Source organism: Pundamilia nyererei, unplaced genomic scaffold (assembly GCF_000239375.1).
Source record: "Pundamilia nyererei isolate P.nyererei 1_Seehausen unplaced genomic scaffold, PunNye1.0 scaffold00052, whole genome shotgun sequence".
NCBI lineage: Eukaryota > Metazoa > Chordata > Actinopteri > Cichliformes > Cichlidae > Pundamilia > Pundamilia nyererei.
The window spans coordinates 3,008,697-3,028,072 of NW_005187453.1; the positions used below are offsets into that span (position 1 = coordinate 3,008,697).

The 19,376-nt window shown below is 39.0% G+C and overlaps 3 protein-coding genes across 4 annotated transcripts in view; 1 reads left to right on the forward strand and 2 right to left on the reverse strand.

The window, feature by feature from the left end:
• Positions 1 to 9,579, reverse strand: part of scyl2 (SCY1 like pseudokinase 2) — a 14,257-nt gene extending 4,678 nt beyond the window's left edge. The window contains exons 1-12 of one of the 2 annotated variants that reach the window (XM_005733500.1): positions 9,394 to 9,579; positions 6,568 to 6,764; positions 6,218 to 6,375; positions 5,808 to 5,952; positions 3,506 to 3,655; positions 3,190 to 3,411; positions 2,370 to 2,486; positions 2,155 to 2,280; positions 1,781 to 1,957; positions 1,457 to 1,468; positions 1,137 to 1,259; positions 13 to 126 (exon numbers count right to left, since the gene is read on the reverse strand). In XM_005733500.1, the coding sequence (XP_005733557.1) occupies positions 13 to 126; positions 1,137 to 1,259; positions 1,457 to 1,468; positions 1,781 to 1,957; positions 2,155 to 2,280; positions 2,370 to 2,486; positions 3,190 to 3,411; positions 3,506 to 3,655; positions 5,808 to 5,952; positions 6,218 to 6,375; positions 6,568 to 6,744 (1,521 nt within the window). In that variant the 5' untranslated portion in view covers positions 6,745 to 6,764; positions 9,394 to 9,579. The remainder of the gene's footprint in view (positions 1 to 12; positions 127 to 1,136; positions 1,260 to 1,456; positions 1,469 to 1,780; positions 1,958 to 2,154; positions 2,281 to 2,369; positions 2,487 to 3,189; positions 3,412 to 3,505; positions 3,656 to 5,807; positions 5,953 to 6,217; positions 6,376 to 6,567; positions 6,765 to 9,393) is intronic. The other variant, XM_005733501.1, reaches the window with a different exon arrangement.
• Positions 9,580 to 11,274: 1,695 nt separating this feature from the next.
• depdc4 (DEP domain containing 4) lies at positions 11,275 to 14,805 on the reverse strand. The gene is made up of 9 exons (XM_005733523.1): positions 14,730 to 14,805; positions 13,804 to 14,224; positions 13,304 to 13,458; positions 13,013 to 13,208; positions 12,654 to 12,904; positions 12,349 to 12,491; positions 12,027 to 12,152; positions 11,778 to 11,856; positions 11,275 to 11,544 (listed from the first exon to the last, which is right to left on the reverse strand). Exons 1-9 carry the CDS (start codon positions 14,803 to 14,805, stop codon positions 11,345 to 11,347), a joined length of 1,647 nt encoding a protein of 548 aa, XP_005733580.1. The 3' UTR covers positions 11,275 to 11,344.
• A 716-nt stretch (positions 14,806 to 15,521) lies between these two features.
• Positions 15,522 to 19,376, forward strand: part of tcp11l2 (t-complex 11, testis-specific-like 2) — an 8,028-nt gene continuing 4,173 nt past the window's right edge. Inside the window, exons 1-3 of the mRNA XM_005733524.1 lie at positions 15,522 to 15,811; positions 17,778 to 17,958; positions 18,678 to 18,810. Of these exons, the coding sequence (XP_005733581.1) occupies positions 17,790 to 17,958; positions 18,678 to 18,810 (302 nt within the window). The 5' untranslated portion in view covers positions 15,522 to 15,811; positions 17,778 to 17,789. The remainder of the gene's footprint in view (positions 15,812 to 17,777; positions 17,959 to 18,677; positions 18,811 to 19,376) is intronic.

The following is a 19,376-nucleotide window of genomic DNA, read 5'->3' on the forward strand; positions in this document are numbered from 1 at the left end:
ATGTAGACTCACAGCAAGTGAGGATGTCTGTAGGCAGGCTGATTTGATCCGAGGGATGAGAGAGTTCTTCATAGATGGGTAATCAATCAGGTTTGCAAAGGTTGGGATGATGTTGAGGCACAGCTCCTGCTCAGCGAGAGATAATGTTATTAAATGTGACATTTTGATAATGAGTTGAAATGCATTCTTACTGTGCTTGCAACACTAAAAGGAGAACTAAGAGTACAGGCAAAAATGAATGTCTCAAACTGACAAAGCACAATTCTAAAAATAAACACCAATGAAGTAAAAATTAGCAACTACTCTTATAAGCTGTGTCCCAATTCCTAGGCCGCATCCTTCGAAGGACCCGGCCTATGCGATCTACATGGGCAGAGTCCTTCAAAGACAGAGAACGCTGGAAGTGCGAGGCTGTGAAATGGGACGGTCTAGCCTTCAGATTTGCGTCACCAGCTGTCTCGGTAGAGTTCAATAAACTCAGCTGTCAGCTCCCTGCTTCCTAAAATATAACAGGACACTGGAGTAAATTCTCTACCATTTTCACACTTCTGTGAGGTCTTAGGAGGTTCACCAGTTTTCTGTTTGACATTTATTAGGCTGTGTGAAAACTATAACTTTAATCTCAGCCAAACCGATTTACTCAGGAACAAATAAAACACTGAAGAAAGCCAAACAATAACATTTTTAAATTAACACCTACATTCACCCCTGAAAATATGTTGAAAGTTTATTTTGTGACCCAGAAAGAGTAAAATTAAAGCACAGTAGCTGCCGCCATTGTTGGAAATAGGTTGGGCCACGAAGGATACACTAACCCATCCTTCAAATCCGGTGAAATGAAAGACGCATTTGTTGGCCGCATTGGGAGCAGCCTTCGAATTGGGACAGCCATTGTCACCAGGCTGTGACGTAATAAGCCTTCAAATGCGGCCTCCGAAGGATGCGGTCTAGGAATAGGGACACAGCTATAGCGTTTCTAATTTAGACAAAAGATATCTAAAGCAAAAAAAAGAACCAGACATACCAAGAATATCTTAGAATGTTTATAAAACTGCATCTATGTTTTTTCACAAATTATGTGCACAGTAGCTCCTTGAATCATAATCTATTTCACCATTCCCGTTTCCCCTCTGTACCTGGATCTGTACTGAAGGGGCTTCCAGAGCTCTGTAGACCATGGGCAGCACACAATTCTTTATATCATCTGGTGGCGTTTTAGTCAGCAGTAGGTCCATCTTTTGCAGGAATATCAGCAGAATCTGCACAACACAGAGACTCAGTTAAGAAAACAAGAGTGAGGAAATACTAGCCTATGTTCAACAGGTGAGTACAGTGGAAGATGGAAGTAAGAGACTCATTCCAGTGGTTTTAGTACAGCTTTTAGTATCACTAACAACATAACACATACACTAAGCCGATGCGACGAGAGAATATTCACAGCAGAAAAACCACTCACCATATTGCTAGCCTGAAGAGGCATGGGAAGAAAAATACAGAGAAGTCTTGATAATGCGACAGAACAAGACATAAAGCACCATGCGTTTTAGGCAGGCTAAATACAACTGTTCAATCACATATCAAATATTAATTACACACATTTCTCAAAGTGGTAAAAAATATATCATGCAAACAGAGTTTTTAAAACAGATATACTTCCATACCTGAGGATCCATCCTAAGGCGATGTGTATATTTCAAAAGTGACGTTTCTTAAAGCACCAGTTGTTGCAAATGTGCACAAGTTTAAATTAGTGTATGTGTCAGGTTACATTTCTGTATACCTGAATAGGCTCTTGCTGCTTGAAAACAGGCGTGAGGTCAGGCAGGATGAGGCGAACATATTCGTCCTTGGTGCACTCTTCAGCAATCAGCAGCACGTTGGGAAGCACAAAGGGAACCATGTCCGGATTGACGAACTCAGAGGTCAAAGCTGGCAAGATGCGATATACAACCACTCTCTAAAGAGAAGACACAACAGAATAGGTAAAAGATGAAATGACATCACTAATATGAGTCATAAGATCGAGTGTAACACAGTAATACTGCTAACTCAGGAGTAAACCAACGTGTTTATACAAATCCTGAAAATGAAGGTGAAATCTCCAGTAGTCACACTGCAAACAAGTCTTTGGGGGGACTTGTTCGCAGCATTTACCTTTGGTAGCTTAGGTAGGACTTTGGGGAGTCCTTTGTAGAACTGGGACTTCTGTAGGTTGTCCCTCTGGAAGAGGGAATCAAAGTACTGCAGAGTGACTGCACCAACATCATCAAAAAATGGGATCTGAAAAACACACACAAAAATATTTTTCCTCAAAGGGAGGCCTATGGACGATGGAATGATATTCTTATGCAAGCAATGAATATGCAGACCTTAGTCATCTGGTCAGCATCAGGCCGGACATTAGGTGTGACACTGAGCAGCATTTTGACATGCTCCCGCACCTCCTCTGGGATCTTGCTCAGCACCGCTGGACTCATGCTGCTCAACTACAATTGAAAGACAAGAATAAACCCCATAACAGTAACATATACCCAAGTTATTTGTATTATAGCTGTAATGTATTCCATAATTTATCAATACATTAAGTCCACATTAGTTTAGAGGAGCTTTTCTTGGAGTTTAGACTGTTACTGTCATGGTTCTCTTGTGCCTGAACTATGAGTTGGTAAATGACTCAGATCTCAACAGATGACAGTAGCTGAGCATAAAAACTAAACAAACCAGGCAAGCTGGAGTTTACATCTATACTGCCCATACTAATATTTGTGATGAAGACTTTGAAGGAATAGCTGGAAACCAAATAAGTGTATTTGTTCCCTTTATTATGGTCCACTTTTATTCTCAAGGCAACATTGTTATCTTGGCACAGCTGCACATCATTTTTTGTTTACTTCAAACATCTGCTCTCTAATGACTGGTGACAATCAAATCCCGTTTCACAGGGAAATCAGCTCAAGTGGAGGGCATCAAGGAACAAAGGCAAAAATAAGAGGAGGATGGAGAAAGATGGATGCACATGCACAAATGCACAAAAAAAACAAACAAAAAAAAAAAAACAATACCTACAACAAGCATTTTTGAAAATCAAAGCCAAAGACTGTGCAAAGGTTTGGGTCTTTTTGAGCAGCAGTCATTAAAAAAACAAAACAAAAAAAACCCACAACATGTCTACAATACAGCTTCACTTACCTGGTCCAGCTGCCTGCTGAAACTCTTAAAAATGTCATGCTTGTTGACTTGGAAAACAGGCTTCCCCTCATTGAAGACAGCATGCATGACCACGCCCAGAGAATACATGTCAGAGGCAGCGTCACAGCTAACTGACAGTATGTACTCAGGAGCCAGGTACTCTGGGTTGGGTAGGCAGAGTGGAGGAAGGTTGGGCTGCCACTCTTTACATGTGTACTTGGGCTACAGGAAATTAAAGTAAGACGTCAAAAAGTTGCAAGATGTTATTCTGGTAGAGCTTCGTCACGGCAATAAGCCAAGCAGGCTGAAAACATACCTCAGCATCTGACGGGTTGTTAGAGGAGATGCTGAAGTCAAAACCCATGATCTTCCACGCACCACTCTTGTTGAGGATAATGTTCTCTGGACACAGATTGCCATGGACCATTTTCACCCCGCTGTGGAGAAAGGACAAACCCTCCGAGATCTGAAGAGAGAGAAAACTGAAGTTATTGGGAAATCTGAACAAGATAAATTAATTATTAATCATGGTTTGCCTCAAACAACCAAGATACACCAGTATTATCAGTTTAACTGGGTCAACATACATTTTAACACACTGTAAATGAGTTCTGGGTCATAAAGTTTAAACACAATTCTGCACTGCTGCAGTAAAAGTTGTGTAACAACCAACTGATGCTAAACACTGCAGGCATTTCTTTTAAGGTCTTTCAGCTTCAATCCCCTGCTTTATATAACAGATGAGAGATGCTCTGAGGAAAAAAAAATAGAAGAATTAGGACCAATGTGGGTGACAGAGACAATAACGGAGGTGGAGGTGAATGTAAAATGTTCCCTGGTATTACAACCTGTCATAAAACATAATTCTAAAAGGTGACAGGCAAGGCTTGGCATCAAGCAGGTTCAACTGGCTTTGAGAAGAAAGAGCATAGAAAATGTTTTGGATCTCCAAGCATAGTACTAAGAAAAAAAGAGAAGAGGAAGTGTGCACTAAATAAACACCAGTATTTCTTGCTCTGTAACCTGTAAAGAAAGACTGAGAAGCTGATTATTGCAACTACATTAATAACCAGTACTGTTGTGTAAATAAATGCTTAATTAAAAGCTTTAAGAGTCTAGTTTGCCATGTGCTTTGCTCAGTCTCAAATTAATATAGTGACTAGGGATGGATATGGCACCGGATACCGGTGCCATTATGTCAGATATCTGGATATCTGACAAAAGTACCGGTTTGGCACCGGTATCGAATGAAACCTAAACAATACCCATCCCTAATAGTGACAGTAAATTGATCCCTTTACTGTTTAAAAGTCGTAAGCTACCCTTCATTCCTTTATATTTTAATGGGAAAATGGGAAGCAAATGTAGACATTTATTGATCTATTGTTCTGATTTATTGTTCTGTACTCTGTTAAAATGACCTCCCACTGCTTCAATAAAGTTTAGGTCTAGCCTCTGGGGAAGCTAATCTATGACTGATAGTGTTTATTGTGGGTTTTTTCTATCCAGGTATGCTTTTTTTTCCAAGTCATTGCCAACCAGATGCTTTCCAGAAGGTGTTACCTGATGGATAAAAATCTGATGGTAATGCTCTGGGTTTATATTTCCATCAGTTCTGACAAGATCCCCAACACCACCGCCTGAAATGCAGCCCAAAACCATGACAGAGCCTCTACCATGTTTTACATACATCTGTAAACACTCATTATTATACCTCTCTCCTGACCTCCTCCATACATATTAACAATGGCTTACAAACATTTAAAGTTTGAAATCTACACTTCACCAGACCAGTTGCTAACAATTTTCAGTTGTGTAATTTGGCATTCTTCAGCCTTTTCTCCATTTTTCTTCCTTAAGAATGATTTCTTGACAGCTTCACTTGGATGATCTGATATCGTCGTGTTGGTGTTGTTCCCAGATCATCATGAAAATGTTGTTCCAGGATCAACATCGCAAGTGACCAATCACATTGTTGTGACGTTATTCTTTTGCGCGCCAAGTCATTTGTGCATTTATGAAATTCCAATGTTGCAAGGACAATATCAATTCTGCTTACCGTTTATTAAAGGGTTACGGTTAGGGTCAGGGTCCGTTGATTGGCGGACAGAGGCGGTTTCTCGCAGCTTAAGTACAGTTTTTGGTTTTACGGCGGTTTTTCCTGAAGTCGCAAAAGTATGACGTCACAACATTCTGATTGGTCACTTGCAATGTTGATCCTGGAACAACATTTAGTATGATGATCTGGGAACAACTCCAACACGACGATATCAGATCGTGCGCTTCACTTCCACTGACACCATTTCTGATGTGGCTTCAGTGAACAGCAGATGGATCAAGTGAAGGGACACATGAGTCTCTCAGGTCCTGTGTCAGGTCTTTCGGTTTATTTATTTTTTCTTAAGGATATAGCTTTCAGATACTGACAATCTACTGTACATAGTTTTTTGTTAGGAATGCTACTTCTTTTGTCCTCCACTTTCTCCTACTGGAGTGAACTGAAAATAAATGTAAAAGCAGCTCTGACTGACCTTTTTTTTTCTTTTTTCTTTTTTTAAATTATTCATCAAGAAACACGCAGCCATACAAAAAGAAATCTATTCTGCCTACATGCTCACCTGTAGCAAGCCATACTTGGTCTCCACATCATAGAGCTTGTACTCCTTGATATCGCTGGGCACAGGGCTGGGCAGGTTGTCCCATTGGCCAAGCACGTTGGACAGGCTGGCAAACACCGGCTCTGTGCAGAATGCCAAGCAGTCTCTGAGGGCCAAATAAATAAATGTCATCAGTTCAATTCAAAGCAATAACAGACAGAATAAACAAAACAGAAAGAGTAAAAACAGATGGAAGAGAATTATGAATTTAGAGCTGTCATGGATGAAAAGAAAGAAAGCACAAGGCCTTAACCTTTACTTGCCATGATCCATTTTCATCTCAAATGTCAAGATATCCTCTGAGCAGTGACTCATTCAGTTTCATCCATGACATACACACACAAATTCACACATGTATGTGTGTTAATCACCGTGATTCTTCCAAGGGATGCTGAACAGTCAGGAGTCGAGGGTGACGCAGTCTGGTTAGCTGTTGCACTCCTCTTTTCAGTGAATCGATGATTTGGTCCTTCTCAAATTTCTGATACTTGTCAATCATTTTCTTGTCAAAAACAAAAACTGCTACTTCCTGGAGGGTAAAAGACATACAACAACATGGTGACAGTGCAGTTTTCAGTCTCAAATTAATTCCTTTTCCCCTTTCAGCAAAAGTCGGGTAAATCATTTATGAACTTGGATCAAATCTAAACTTGTGTCAAGAGGTGGTCTGGTCAGAGAGAGACACTGACACACACACACACACACACACACACACACACACCTGTTTGGTGGACTTCTTGGTGCCATTATAGATCCTCCAGCTCAAGCCGGGACCTCCACTTGCAATGTGTCGCCCCACCTCAAACTCCCGTGTCACAGGGTTGCCCATAACAGCACTAGTGACATCGGCTGTCACCTTAGTGACAGTGCTTTTCAATTTGTTCAGCATGGACTCCATGTTCAGGCTCGACCTGGCAGCTGAGATAAAACATTGATGATGATCATTAAGGAATGATCAGAGGTTAAAGACATAAGCTACACTCAGTCAGATGAGGAAATTCTTTGGAGTTTTTGCAACCAGGCACTATGTTACATGCACAGTTACAGTAGACTCCACTGTTATTCTTAATATAGCAATTCCCCAAATTGCAAGTTGGCCATGCAAACTGTAAATTCAGTTTGTATATCACGCATTAGACCTTATTCTGATAATAGAATTTTTCAATAAAGATGTGGAATATGGTGGTAATATTAGATTCAGTACATTCAGCATGTACTGTCTGTGCTGTACACAAACCAACAATAGTTTGGCAGACTATAGTACAGATGCATGCCCAAAAAAAAAGCCCACAACTCTGGTCAGTAGGAGAAAAAAAACAACTTCTTTTCAATGATATAAAAGCCTTGTATATCAACAGGTCTTTGGATTTCTGCAGATACTGAAGAAGCACCTTTTAGAAAAAAAAGACAGTGGTTAAAGAAATTAAATAGGAAGGCTGTGTTTACACAAAACCCCCAATAATGAGATTGATTAAATCAGTTCCTTTTGCAAAAGATTATCAGTAAACTGCAGCCACATATCAATAATTTAATTAAAATATGAAGCTGTTTCAAATGCGTTTCCTTTTCCTGTTGCAGAATAGGCCTTTATGGTGACCCTACTAAGAAGCCTCTAAAAACGCGAGTGTGCATTCCCAAACCCGTTCCCTGGCTTTCACCCCATTCTCCTGTTTAGCAAAAACTTCTACTATATTAAGATGAAATCGGTGGAAGGCTTCACAAAAAGGTTATTTGCTCATTTTGTCAGCTTCATGGGACTTGAAACAAATATTCTGTGTAGGTAGTTGGTGAAAGAGACATCTGTGTGCTTCTGGCAAAGCAAAAGCCTTCAACAATCCATTAGACATGCACTAATGCACCTGCTTGAAAATTTGCACATCAAAGTCCCCACCAGCATCCTCCCTGTGCTGGCTGAGGAGAATAAGCATAGTAACAATCCACGCTGTCCCCAGAAATATAAAATGACTCAGAGCAAACTGAGCCACACCACATTAATGCTCTCTTTCAAAATAGTCTAGAGTAAGAGCAAGTTGGGCAACAGAAACCTAGACAAAAGAGCATGACCGATGATTGTGAAGCAAGTTTTTTTTGTTTGTTACATTTGTTTTTTTAAAAATGCAAACACTTCCTTCAGTGTTCTTAATCTTTCTTGAGCAGCCTTCTAGACCTTTGATGTTTGAACCGAATAAGCTCCCAGCAAATCCATACATTGCCACGTAAGCTGCAGTTTTAATAATTAATTCTTTACAGAACCCTACATTTAAAGTGTTATGGATGGGTTTGAAATGTTCAAAATACAGTGATTCTTAATAAAACGTTTTATAAATGCTTTCAAACTTAAATTCAATTTTGACTTTGCTGTGGTTTGCTGGAGGAGCAGCATCGGAGCTGCTGACACCAACAGACTGAATAAAACAACTAGGAAAACCAGGGTCTGTGACTGACTGCAAACTGGATGTTTTTGAAGCTGTGGTGGAGCGATGGTCACTGAACAAATTTTTATCCATCCACGGATAATCCAGACCAGCCTGTTCACTTCCTGGACAGGCAGCTGCCAGACAATATTATAATTTCCTCATCATTTCAACTACTGTAACAGCATAATTTTCCTATTAAAGGGATAAATAAAGTATTTCTCATCTCATTATATGCAGCATCACATAGCATCACCTACTTTTGAAGCTGTTAGCGTTCTAGAATTTGTCCCTCAGTTTAAGGATCGAAACCCTAAAGCCCTGATGCTTCATTTGAAGATGTGGCAGTGCTCTGAAAAATGCTGCAAAACATCTAAAGCACTAAAGGCAATCAGATTTGAAGATTTCATAGAACAGACAGCATCATAGCCTATTTTACCACGCCACTGCTTCTGCCTGGAAAGAGTGGAAAGGCCAAAAAACAATGGCAAAAATATCAGTACGCATGAATAGAAACCCATGACCCTGTTTTTCTTTGCAACAAGCGTCCTGACTGTCTGCTGACGAGTAACTAAATTGAAACGCGTGATTTACTTGACTGTAATCTATATTAATACCAGTTGCTAACCTAATAAAGTCGTTAGCACCTTAGCAGCTGGTCCCCAGAGAGCCTGTTAATATCATGGTGGAATTGTTTATGAAAACTGGACGTATCTAATAACAAGTAAGTAACGTCGGCAGGAATTAATAAGTTCTTCATATTCGACACGATCAAGCCACATGTTAGCATGGGTTTCAAAGTGTTATGGGTCACTCGGCGTGTCTGTCAGATCTGATTGTGAAATACCTTGATGTTAGCCAAGTTAACCATCTTGTTTAGCACACAGCCAATGCAAACGAGTACTGAAAGCACGGCTGGCAGTCAACAGATATCTTTCCAATTCTTCTATTAACCCTTTGCCTACCTATGTCGCAGACATCATCGTTGCAATATGTTGCCTTTTTCCCCACATGAACACGGCAGTCTACTGCCCAAGCTAACTAGCCAACAATGCGCAAGTAGACTGACGTTCCAGTCAAACAGCGATTATTTCTATATAAAACTTTCACTCCGAATGCCTCCAGCTACTTACCTTAATATTAAAAAAGGGTCTCCGCTTTACTTCCTATTGTAAGTGGGCTCTCAGCCGTACCGCTATCAGTAATGGCTGTGAAACACAGCCCCCATGTCTTCCAGTAGCATACGAAATGAGTTAGCTTGGTACGCTAGTGAACGAAGAGCTCTACTTCCGGGTTTGTTAACGGAGTCAGGTGCGTCAACGTCATCAGGTACTCTTTTTCTTTTATGTTTTTTTTTAAATAACCACTTCGAGGTCGGTTTTATTTTAACTAAGTTAAAACGTAACTTTTATACACGGTCGTTATTTCACACTTTGTCAATTTATTCAAACAATATGTTTATAATAAATTATTAGAAAAATATAAACCTATGAATACAAATATGAATTTTAAGGATTATTATGTAGTTAGAGGATAATTTAGGCTTCAAACGTGGTTTAAAACGACAGGAACCAATTTGTATTATGTATTTGAGAATAATAAATAATAAACCATCGATGTGCGGTGCAACCCTGTTACCAATATTCTAAAAAAGTAGATTTCAAAAATGTTTTTTCATAAATTCTTGACCAATAAGTCAAAGAGTCACCCTCATACTGAACACTCGAATATTTATTAAATTTCAGATAGGAATTAACTTAATGACAAAACATTTGCAGTAATAGTAGTGTTGAAAATCCTAATCAGAAACAGATGAAGTGTGTCAAAAAAAAAAAAAGAAATCATAATTTATATTTATCCTCACTATTCCATTACAAAACACTGACTTCTAGTTTGCACTGTGGTACATACACTGCAACATCGAAAGTTTTAGAAAGGCTTTATTAAACATGTTAATCTGAAACAAAATAAAGTATGTTTCAGCATCGTAAAGTGCATTTTTTTAGATGATTTCAGTGTTTCTGAAAATAAAATGAGACCACATTTTTTATTATGACCATGTCTTCATTACAGTGATGCTTATAATTTTTAAAGAAAAATTACATCAGTAGCATATCCAGTTAGAGTACCGCACTTTTTCCCCAATGAGGTCATAATGTCTATCTTTCAAGTAAAAATCCTAAAAACTTCCAATTAGAATATTTAAATTATGGCACTAAATGCAGTCATTAACCATAAAATTATACATGAGGATAGTTATCCTAACACCCTTCCTGCTTTCATTTAATAATAACATTTTTTAGAATGTTCACAGAAAAAGAAATTATTACAACAATTAGTATTTTTCTTTCAAGTACAGCTACCAAATCAAGGCCTCAAAATGGATAACATCTTTACATCTTTTTGTGATGTAGAGAAATTAATGCTTAATTAAAATGTACAGCCCCAGAAAAGCAAAACACTATTCCCAAGGCCTGATGCACACTGGGAAAAAAAAAAGAGTTTAGTATTACACATACAAATAGAGCACTTCAATCTAGAAGCACAAGCTGTTCACTTAATGTTGCCTCAAAACAACCATTTGATGGCTGAGAGAATTCATTTAGTACTGAAATTTAAGTATTCCCTTTACACCCTTTTAACACCTGATTTTATCCTGCAGTAAAGCTAAATTGTAGAATGTAAAATCTGTGCCAACAATATAGTTTTCAAACTAGTGCAATACTTTTTACAGCAGTTATTGACCAGATGTACTGAACTAAAATTTCATTGCCTTCAAGTTACCAGCAAATTTAAAAATAAAACTTCAGCTATCATTACCTCGTGATTCATTTGGATTTGGAAAGATTACACCCATGGTAACATGCCGTTTGAAAAGCATTTGTAGTATGTATCCACCTCAGAATGCCATCCCCACTCTGCATACTACACATTAGAGGTGTAACCATATGCAAGTCAGTACCTCCTTGTTAGTTAGAATCATAAAATGCATTCAAGTTTAACCTTTTAAAAAAAAAATCCTGAAACTGCGTGAATTTGTAGGTACACCCATGAAGTCAAACCAGTCCCAGCTACTTGTGTGTTTCAGAAAGTGCTAGAAAAGTGCTGCAGGAAGACCACGGGGTGATGCTTTTCAAATTCTTTGAGCATCCTCCTCTTCTCCTTGGCAGACATCCTCTTGCTCGAGGAAATGTCATGAAGAAGTTGTTTGAGGCTCTCCAGGGTGGTAGCCTCACGCTGGTCCTCGTATTCCTGTGGAGTCACCTGCTGGCAGAAGGTGAACGCTGCAACAAAACATGAAGAGGATTTCATGGTTTTCATGGAGGATACACAGTGCTCAGGAACAAGTGGGGTTTTTGTTTTGTTTTTTTATTGTGGATCTGGAGCAACAGTGTTTCCAAATAAGATAGGTACACAAAAAACTGAAGTACAGTGTATCTATACATAGTGAGCTGTTATCTCATCTGATGGTGTACTGTGTGATGGTTTGTCAGAGTGTAATTAACATTGAACTTACTAGCAAATGAGTCAGGATCTTTTCCCTGCTGCACAGTCCTCAGTGTTCTCCTCACAGCTTCAATAAGGGTTGTAGGTGTCTATCATTATTGCAAGATAAGACCAGAGAGTAAAAGGAAACACTGTAACAACTATCAGGTACTTGTAGAGACATTAAAAAGTAAACTTAAGGCTGGTTGAAATCCAGACGGAAACGCGTGTTTGTCTAAGAAGACTATTTCAATGTAGTTCTGAGAGCACAGAATTTTACCTTGAAGAGCTCAGAGTGATTGTCCATGAGAAAGAACACCAGAGCTTCACTTTGTGATCGAGTCAATTCATGATTCTGAACAAGAGCTCTCTGAAATGTGCGGCACACCAAGGATCTGTTATCAGTCTGAAAGGACAAAAAATAGGTTTCAATTCAATTTCATTTATAATTTTACAAAATAAAGCTACGGTACTATCAGATTATTCAGTGAAACAGATTCAAACACGTTCAGTTATTTTCTATATGGACTATTTGCCTTTTATTATTCTATAAAAGTGCAAAAAGATGGAACTGGCAGTGTGGTTTAGAGGATGCTGCTGACCTGTTTCTGAAGACGGCAAGCATCTGAGCGAGCTGCTATCGCCATGAAGGCCAGAAGTCTTTGCAGTTCATCTCTCAGACTTGTTTCCAGCAGCCGCAAACACAATTGAGATGCTTTGATGGCATCCTGTAGCTTCCCTTCATCTGGAAATTAAAAGACACAAGTATTAACCTTCATGACTGGAGAAAAAAAACAAAACAAAACAAAAAAAAAAATGTTGTACAGATCACAGCCCTATCACTTAATGCTCCACACCATGAATCAAAAGTCACTATAAACTTAAACTTAGCTCTTTTGGTTCTTACCCAGTAAATTCAGAACTGCAATATGTATGTCCAGGTAACGCCCTGAAATGAGTGGAGATTTTTCTTGTCCACTGTAGTATTTGGCAATGGTATCAAACAACAGCCTCTTCTTGCTTGTCATATGTTCTGCACTGGGATCCTCCAAAGACGCATTTCCACATTGCAGGCTTAGCTGTTCTCCTGCAACCACGATCAGCTGGTCGGGAAAGAGTTCCAAACAGTCTGCTGCTGCTGACAGCCACTCATCCAACCTGGAAAAAAAAGTATGAAAGAACATACTACAGGTGTAATGGAATACATGAACAAATAGGTCTCAAGCCAAAGTGCAAAAGCCTCAAGGGATGAATCAGAGGACTGACTGGGGTAGGGGAAGGGTGTCAGACAGCTCTCGTTCCAAGCATGTGTTAGAGATAACCAGATCCTGGTTGGCCAGAGAAGCTTTGCAGGTTTGAGGATGAACTCTTTCAGGAGAGGTAAGAATGCAGTCCAACACTGGCAATTCTACTAACTGCAGCAGCTGCAACACGGTTTGCTGCTTCCAAACCTGATCTGACACTATGGAAGGAAGAAAGAGCAAAATAAACAAAAACAAAAATATCTGTCCACTCGAAATTACCCCCCCCTACTACACTGGCACATTTGCTCAGTACCGGTTTTGGAAAGAAAGGTAGAAGATGTGGTGGTTCTGTTGTGAGCTGCAGACAAGGATGGCTGCAGATTGATGGCCCTTAGCAATCTTTCCACCCTTCTGTCTGAAGATCCAACAGCAAGAGGATTGGCAATTGTTCTTAATTCATTCAGCCTCCTGAAAGAACAGGAAACATTTGGATGATAACAAACACTTTGGTTCTGTGTATATGTTTCTTTTTTCTAAATAAAAATCTAAATACAAAATGTTGTAATACTTAGCATGAGTGTTGATGTTTATAATGTCTTAGCTATGAAGAAACTGAAATGAGAACATTAAGATAAATGCAACAAATTTACTAAATAAAATAAAAAAAATCATAATACACCTATTCTGCAAAGATGAGAGTTTCAGTGTTCAGATCAGCACTTTCAGTGGTGATTCACATGCTTTAATACTGGAAAATAAATGTAAATTAAGCACCAATGTAACAGAACAGAGAGGATTTTATGTAAAACTCACCTTGAGCTCCTCTTCTTTTTTATCTCCTGTTGTTCTGGCAGTATGTTTTCTGCATCAATGTTTCCCTTCACATCAGAATTCGAAAATCCTTTGTATTCCAGAAAACGGTAAAGACTGCAGCTGCTGTCCTCAAAGGTCACCTCCTTGTCCCTGCGAAACAGCTTTGTGCCTACTGGTTCAAATACCTTCGCCTCCATCAAAGCCTGACAGAGCCGAGCAGCTTTGAGACGAGAAACTTCACTTGTGCAAAATGCCACGTTCTGCATCAAGTAACTGAGAACTGCGTCCACAGCGTCTGAGCCTGTGAAACATTCAGCGTAAACACGTAAATGTCTCCTGCAGCTGCGTACTTCCACTTGAGTCTGTAGGGCTTGGATGATGTTGTGCCACAGCTGGGTGGCACCAAAGGGCCCAGAGAAGCCTGTTGGTAATTAAAGAAACAGAGGTTTGAAGAAAAAGTGACTCCAGTGAGTTTAAACTAGAACTTGCTTAACTGTAGCCAAAGGTAATTGTTGGATGTTAATGACTTGTTTAAAAGTTTGAAGGATAAGGGGAGTTTGTAATATTTCCTCCATCTAATTAGAAAGGGTTAGGGTTACAACTGTTGTTGTGATGTGGCGCTGAATAAATAAATTTTGAATTGAAATGAATTGAACTAGTAAGTAAAAGCTACACTGCACGTCATTATCATGGTGTTTATGTACTACGTTGAAGTACTTTACGAGACTATTTCAATTTAATACTTTATTTTATAAAACTACAGTTGAAAGTTAATTTACAAGCCCACTGATAACGACGTGTTTGTGGTGGCAACCGTGTTTATAATTATCACTAGTTCCATCTAGCATGTGTATTAATTGCTATGCTATGTTTGCATAGTCATTTCTGTAAATGAGAAACTCGTTAAAACGAAACTCATATCTTACCATGCTGTAGATTTTCACGAAAGCTTCGAGTTTGGCTGTTCAACCTTCTAAACCGAGGAGTCAAATCAAGCGCCATCACGAAACTCTATATGTGACGTAATCACGTTCTTCTTCGTCTAAAATGAACCGACTCAACCCCGCTGCTGCCCCCCAGAGGCTACAACAGCCACACGTGCAAAAGACCCCGAAAGGTTTTTGTTTTATTTGTTTTGTTTCGTTTTTAAATGAAAATTTTATAACAATGCCTAAAGTCGAATAAAAATAAAAATTTTGCAGTTTTTATATTTAAGATGTGCTGCCATTGGAAACATGCTGAAAAGACTCAATTTGTCACAAGTTAAGCATCTGGATCTTTTCTCAAGATGTCATATAACCACACAATGACCATACTGTAGTATTAATATAATAAAAACCTCCCACCTAAGACCCGTATATTTTTAGAGGTCTTATGTTAAGGGAAATAATAGCGAGCACAGGCGTCCACAGTACTACACAATACTGTGAAGGTTCTGAGGTTACATCCGTAAACAAAACAACCCACGTGAACACAGACGTTTTGGAAAAGCAGGGCGGGGTGTACCATTTTTCGACAGCTTGATAAAATGTAGCCCGTATTATTACATTACCCTTTTCTGAACTAAATGTCTGCATATTATTGTATCTGCTCTCTTTAAATTGCAGATTCTTTTAAAATTAATTAGATTATTTTTTTAAAAAGACAATCCTTAGAATCGCCTTTATTTTTGCAGTTGAACACACCCGTGTGTAAAATGGTTTCGCCCGCTAGTTCTCAGAGCCAGCTGGGCTACTGAAGGACCTTTAAACAGAGAAGCAAACGCAAGAGGAGACAACTTTATTTTCCTCTTTTCTCGTTTTTTTCTTTTTTTATTTATTATTACTATTATTGAACACTTGAATTCCCTTTGCACAGCTCACTCATTCCAGTTGGTGCTGGTAATGCACCATTGCCAACCACCATAAATATAATCAGAACAGGACCTTTAAAAAGGACGACGGCGACTTTTCGCTTCAGAGCGGGGCTATTTTCGCTGTCAGCTTCACTTTCTAGTGACTTGAATGAGGTAAACATCGCGTTTCTCGAAGACATTTGTGCTTGTGGCTTAGTTTATGGTGTCTGCTGCTAAGTTATCCGTCGCTTTGTTGTGAAACAGGAAGAAGAGTACAGTATTTGACGGTTCTGACATTTAGCATACCAGTGACAGCTGGTGTACGAAATTAATGACATTTATGACTCATATTAAGCTGTAAACCAGGGGATTTAGTCAAGTAACAAAGACAATTATATAACACTGACATAGTGCTTAGTTTGACGGATGCATCAGATGTATTTTGAAGGGAGAGCGTAACGCATTATTGTTTCCGCACTTCTTTTTCTGTGAATTCTGTCATGATCAGATACAATATACTATTTGTAATGTACACGGAGTTCTTGTTTTGGTCTGCACCTCGGATCACGTGTACCCACTTCTTACGCGTGTGTGGATATTTTTTTTATCCACGTTTGTAGCTGTGCAACCAAAGAGTTTCCATGTAGGGCTGAGAGACGGGGAACTGCAACCAATAAGGAGAGTTCCCGTGGATCTAGCCCTGCCTTCCTGATTCACTGCTTTGTTTACATTATACCGCAGTCAGATCTGGACCCCAAAAGGCTGTCTTTGTTCCTGCAGAAGTTGATGTAGCAATATGCCTGGTGTGTGTGTGTGTGTGTGTGTGTGTGTGTGTGTGTGTGTGTGTGTGTGTGTGTGTGTGTGTGTGTGTGTGTGGTGTAAGAGCGCCTGTACCTCTTATTCAATCACATATTCGCTCAGATATGTTTCCAAAACATCTGGGAAAATTATATGATATGTTCATTTATCTTAGATTGCATCCTTCTGGTTATAACAGGACAATGCATTTTACTCTACCTAGCATCTGAACTGCTTAACTGCAGCTTCTTTCTCATAAAGAAGCTGCAGATGACAGAGTACACCTAATCCGTAATCAGTTTTCTGGATCACTCTGCTTTTATCCCTCTGGATAATCTCTGAAAATTGGCCTGCTGCATGGCTTTGACCTAGCTGTCAAGTCTAGCATATGATGTAATAAAAGGGCTCCCCACACCCATTTTCCTCGACCCTTGAGCTATCTTTAAACTGCAAGCGCTGCCAGGGAGTGTGCATTCATTTCTGGCAGCAGATAACTGAGCCAGAGGATAGGAACACCTATGGGTCATTCTGCCAGCACTGTATGTCTTAGGCTATATTAGAAAGGCCTGCAGGCTTAATTTAACCTGTTACAGTACTCAAGTAATGTTTAAGTGGGTTACTCTTTTTTTAACAATGGTAAACAGTCTTTACAATAACGTTAAAAATGTGCACATCCCGTCATCTTTACCTTTCTTTCCTATGTGTATTTGTGGAAAACAAACAACAGCACAGTGAGAAGTGTAACACGATCATCTTGACAGTTGCGGAGCCCTCTGTTGTCCCATGTTGCCCTGGAGACACAACTGACATTGGATAGACAGGCCCAGGCATAAAGGCTTTTGTGTAAACCTATATGGAAATGTGTTCTGTTTATGTCTAGACTTTGTATTGTGATTTAAACCCTGGTGGCAGTAAACAAACACTGAACCACACTATACACTATTATTATTTCTTTTTATTTTTCAGTGACTTACGTCATGCACCATCATTGACTTTAATAATATGTTGAAAGTCTTTGCAACAAGGCAGCTTTGTCTGTTTAATGGTGCCCTCCAGCTGTTTCACTGAGTATGACTGGTGTTTTTGTTACACTCTGCCTTGGTAACAAAAACTACAACAGTCACACACTATCTCACTCTCAGACGAGCTCAGGTAAAATGATGGTAAGATTGTGTCATGGAAATTTTGGTTTTCTAATGAGTACTTTGAGGATAGTTTATGCAGGATTCCCTCGAAAGTATCTCAATAATTATCATTTAAAAGTCTGGATCTTCTGAACATATTGAATTAAACTCTGTGGTAGGAAATCCCTTTTAAGTGATTACTGACTTGTTATTTGCAGCTATAATCCAAAATGCCTTTAAATGATGAGCGGCCTAACTCCACATCCAGCGGTGAGGACCAAGGCAGTGATGTGGAGTCATCGTCAGAGCGCTGCGACAGCATGACATTGAACAGCGACCTGGAGTGCTCACGTGATAGCTTCACCAGTGACTCCTCCAGCAAGCATTGTAGCCCATCCTGTGAGTCTGTCCCCCTCCTTTCTCATTGATCTATGCATAAGCTCACTGCATATAATCCAAGTTTGGGTTTTTTCTTTTTGATGACCCTGTCTGAGTGGTAAAAAAAACAAAAACATTTAATCTGCTGTTTTGTTTGCAGTTGTTGTTAGGGGTTAATGACTGTATTTAATATAAAGGCTTGTAAGAAAGCTACTACCCCCTACACCAGGGGCATCAAAACATAAGGCCCGGGTGCCAGAATAAGCCTGACAGAGACTCCAATCCAGATATAACAAATAACAATTGTAGAAGAATCTAAGATTTAATAAGAATATCTAACATGTTCAGTTAATGAACTTTCTGTTTTATAATTGCAGGACAGTCTGGGAAACTTCATCTGTCATTTTACATATTCATTTCTTACAGTTTAAGTCCAAAAATTCGTACTCTTCTCTTACTATTGCATCATTCATCATGTGGAAAAACTGAAACATGCTTATTATTATTAGACTTCTTTTTATTATATTAAGAAAAAGAAGTGTGAAATGCCAAGGATTAAATGTGTTGTTACACTTCAGTCCACTGACATAAAGACGGACTTTTACTGGTTACCTTAAGTGAGCTGTATGTATGAACAGTGTAAATGGATTTTGACATCTGTGCTCTATACTGTCATCTTTAATAGTCGGACATGCTTTTTTCCCCCAATTTATAAATCAGCAAATATTTGATTCCCACAGCAAGCCCACCCAAAACCCTAACGCTGGACGAGGTCATGGAGTCTGCAAGAGACCTTTTCAATCTCAGCCTCTCCCATGAGATTGTTATGAACCGCAATTTCCACCTGGAGCCAAATAGCCTACCTCAGGACAGGTAAAATATGACAAAAGCCTGTGCTTACTAATGTCAAGTTTTGCAATATTAATACCACACCAATACTACATTTCAGATTTTTCCATAATGAAGAACATGTTAGGTATCAGGGAGAGCTGATGCTGCTTTCTGTGCTTTGTACAAACATAGAGATTTTGCAGTGTTTAAAAATCATGTTTACCTTTTTAAACATCGTTATAAACTAAAATAAATGTGAGTCTTGTTATACCAACTGTCTGTGTCTGATGATAATATGCGAGAATTTAGAGTTAGAAAAGAAAAGGAAGATCCAAAGACTCACTGTTATTTATTCTCAAGCTCCCAGTGGGTAACACAATTTTAAGTTGACAAGTTTATCTTCAAACATCATAGCATCCTGTAACAAACACACACTTTCTGAGCAGAAAGAAAGATTTGAATTTGATCATTGAGGACATCCTTTCATGATTTGCATCTACAGTATATTTGCAGCAACTTGTCTGGGAGTGTTTATGATTGGTGTACAACCAGAAAACACCAAATGTTGCACTACTGTTTAGTTACTTACTAAATAGTAGTGTTACTTA

Bases quoted from the DNA above. Each gene is read 5' to 3' on its own strand.
- depdc4 (XM_005733523.1), bottom strand. From the start codon at position 14,805: ATGGCGCTTGATTTGACTCCTCGGTTTAGAAGGTTGAACAGCCAAACT. The intron at 13,459-13,803 runs GTGAGTTTTACA...CTGTTCTTTCAG, and splicing joins AAAAAGAAGAGGAGCTCAAG to GAGGCTGAATGAATTAAGAA. The intron at 11,545-11,777 runs GTAAGTTCAATG...GTTTTGTTGCAG, and splicing joins AGATCCTGACTCATTTGCTA to CGTTCACCTTCTGCCAGCAG.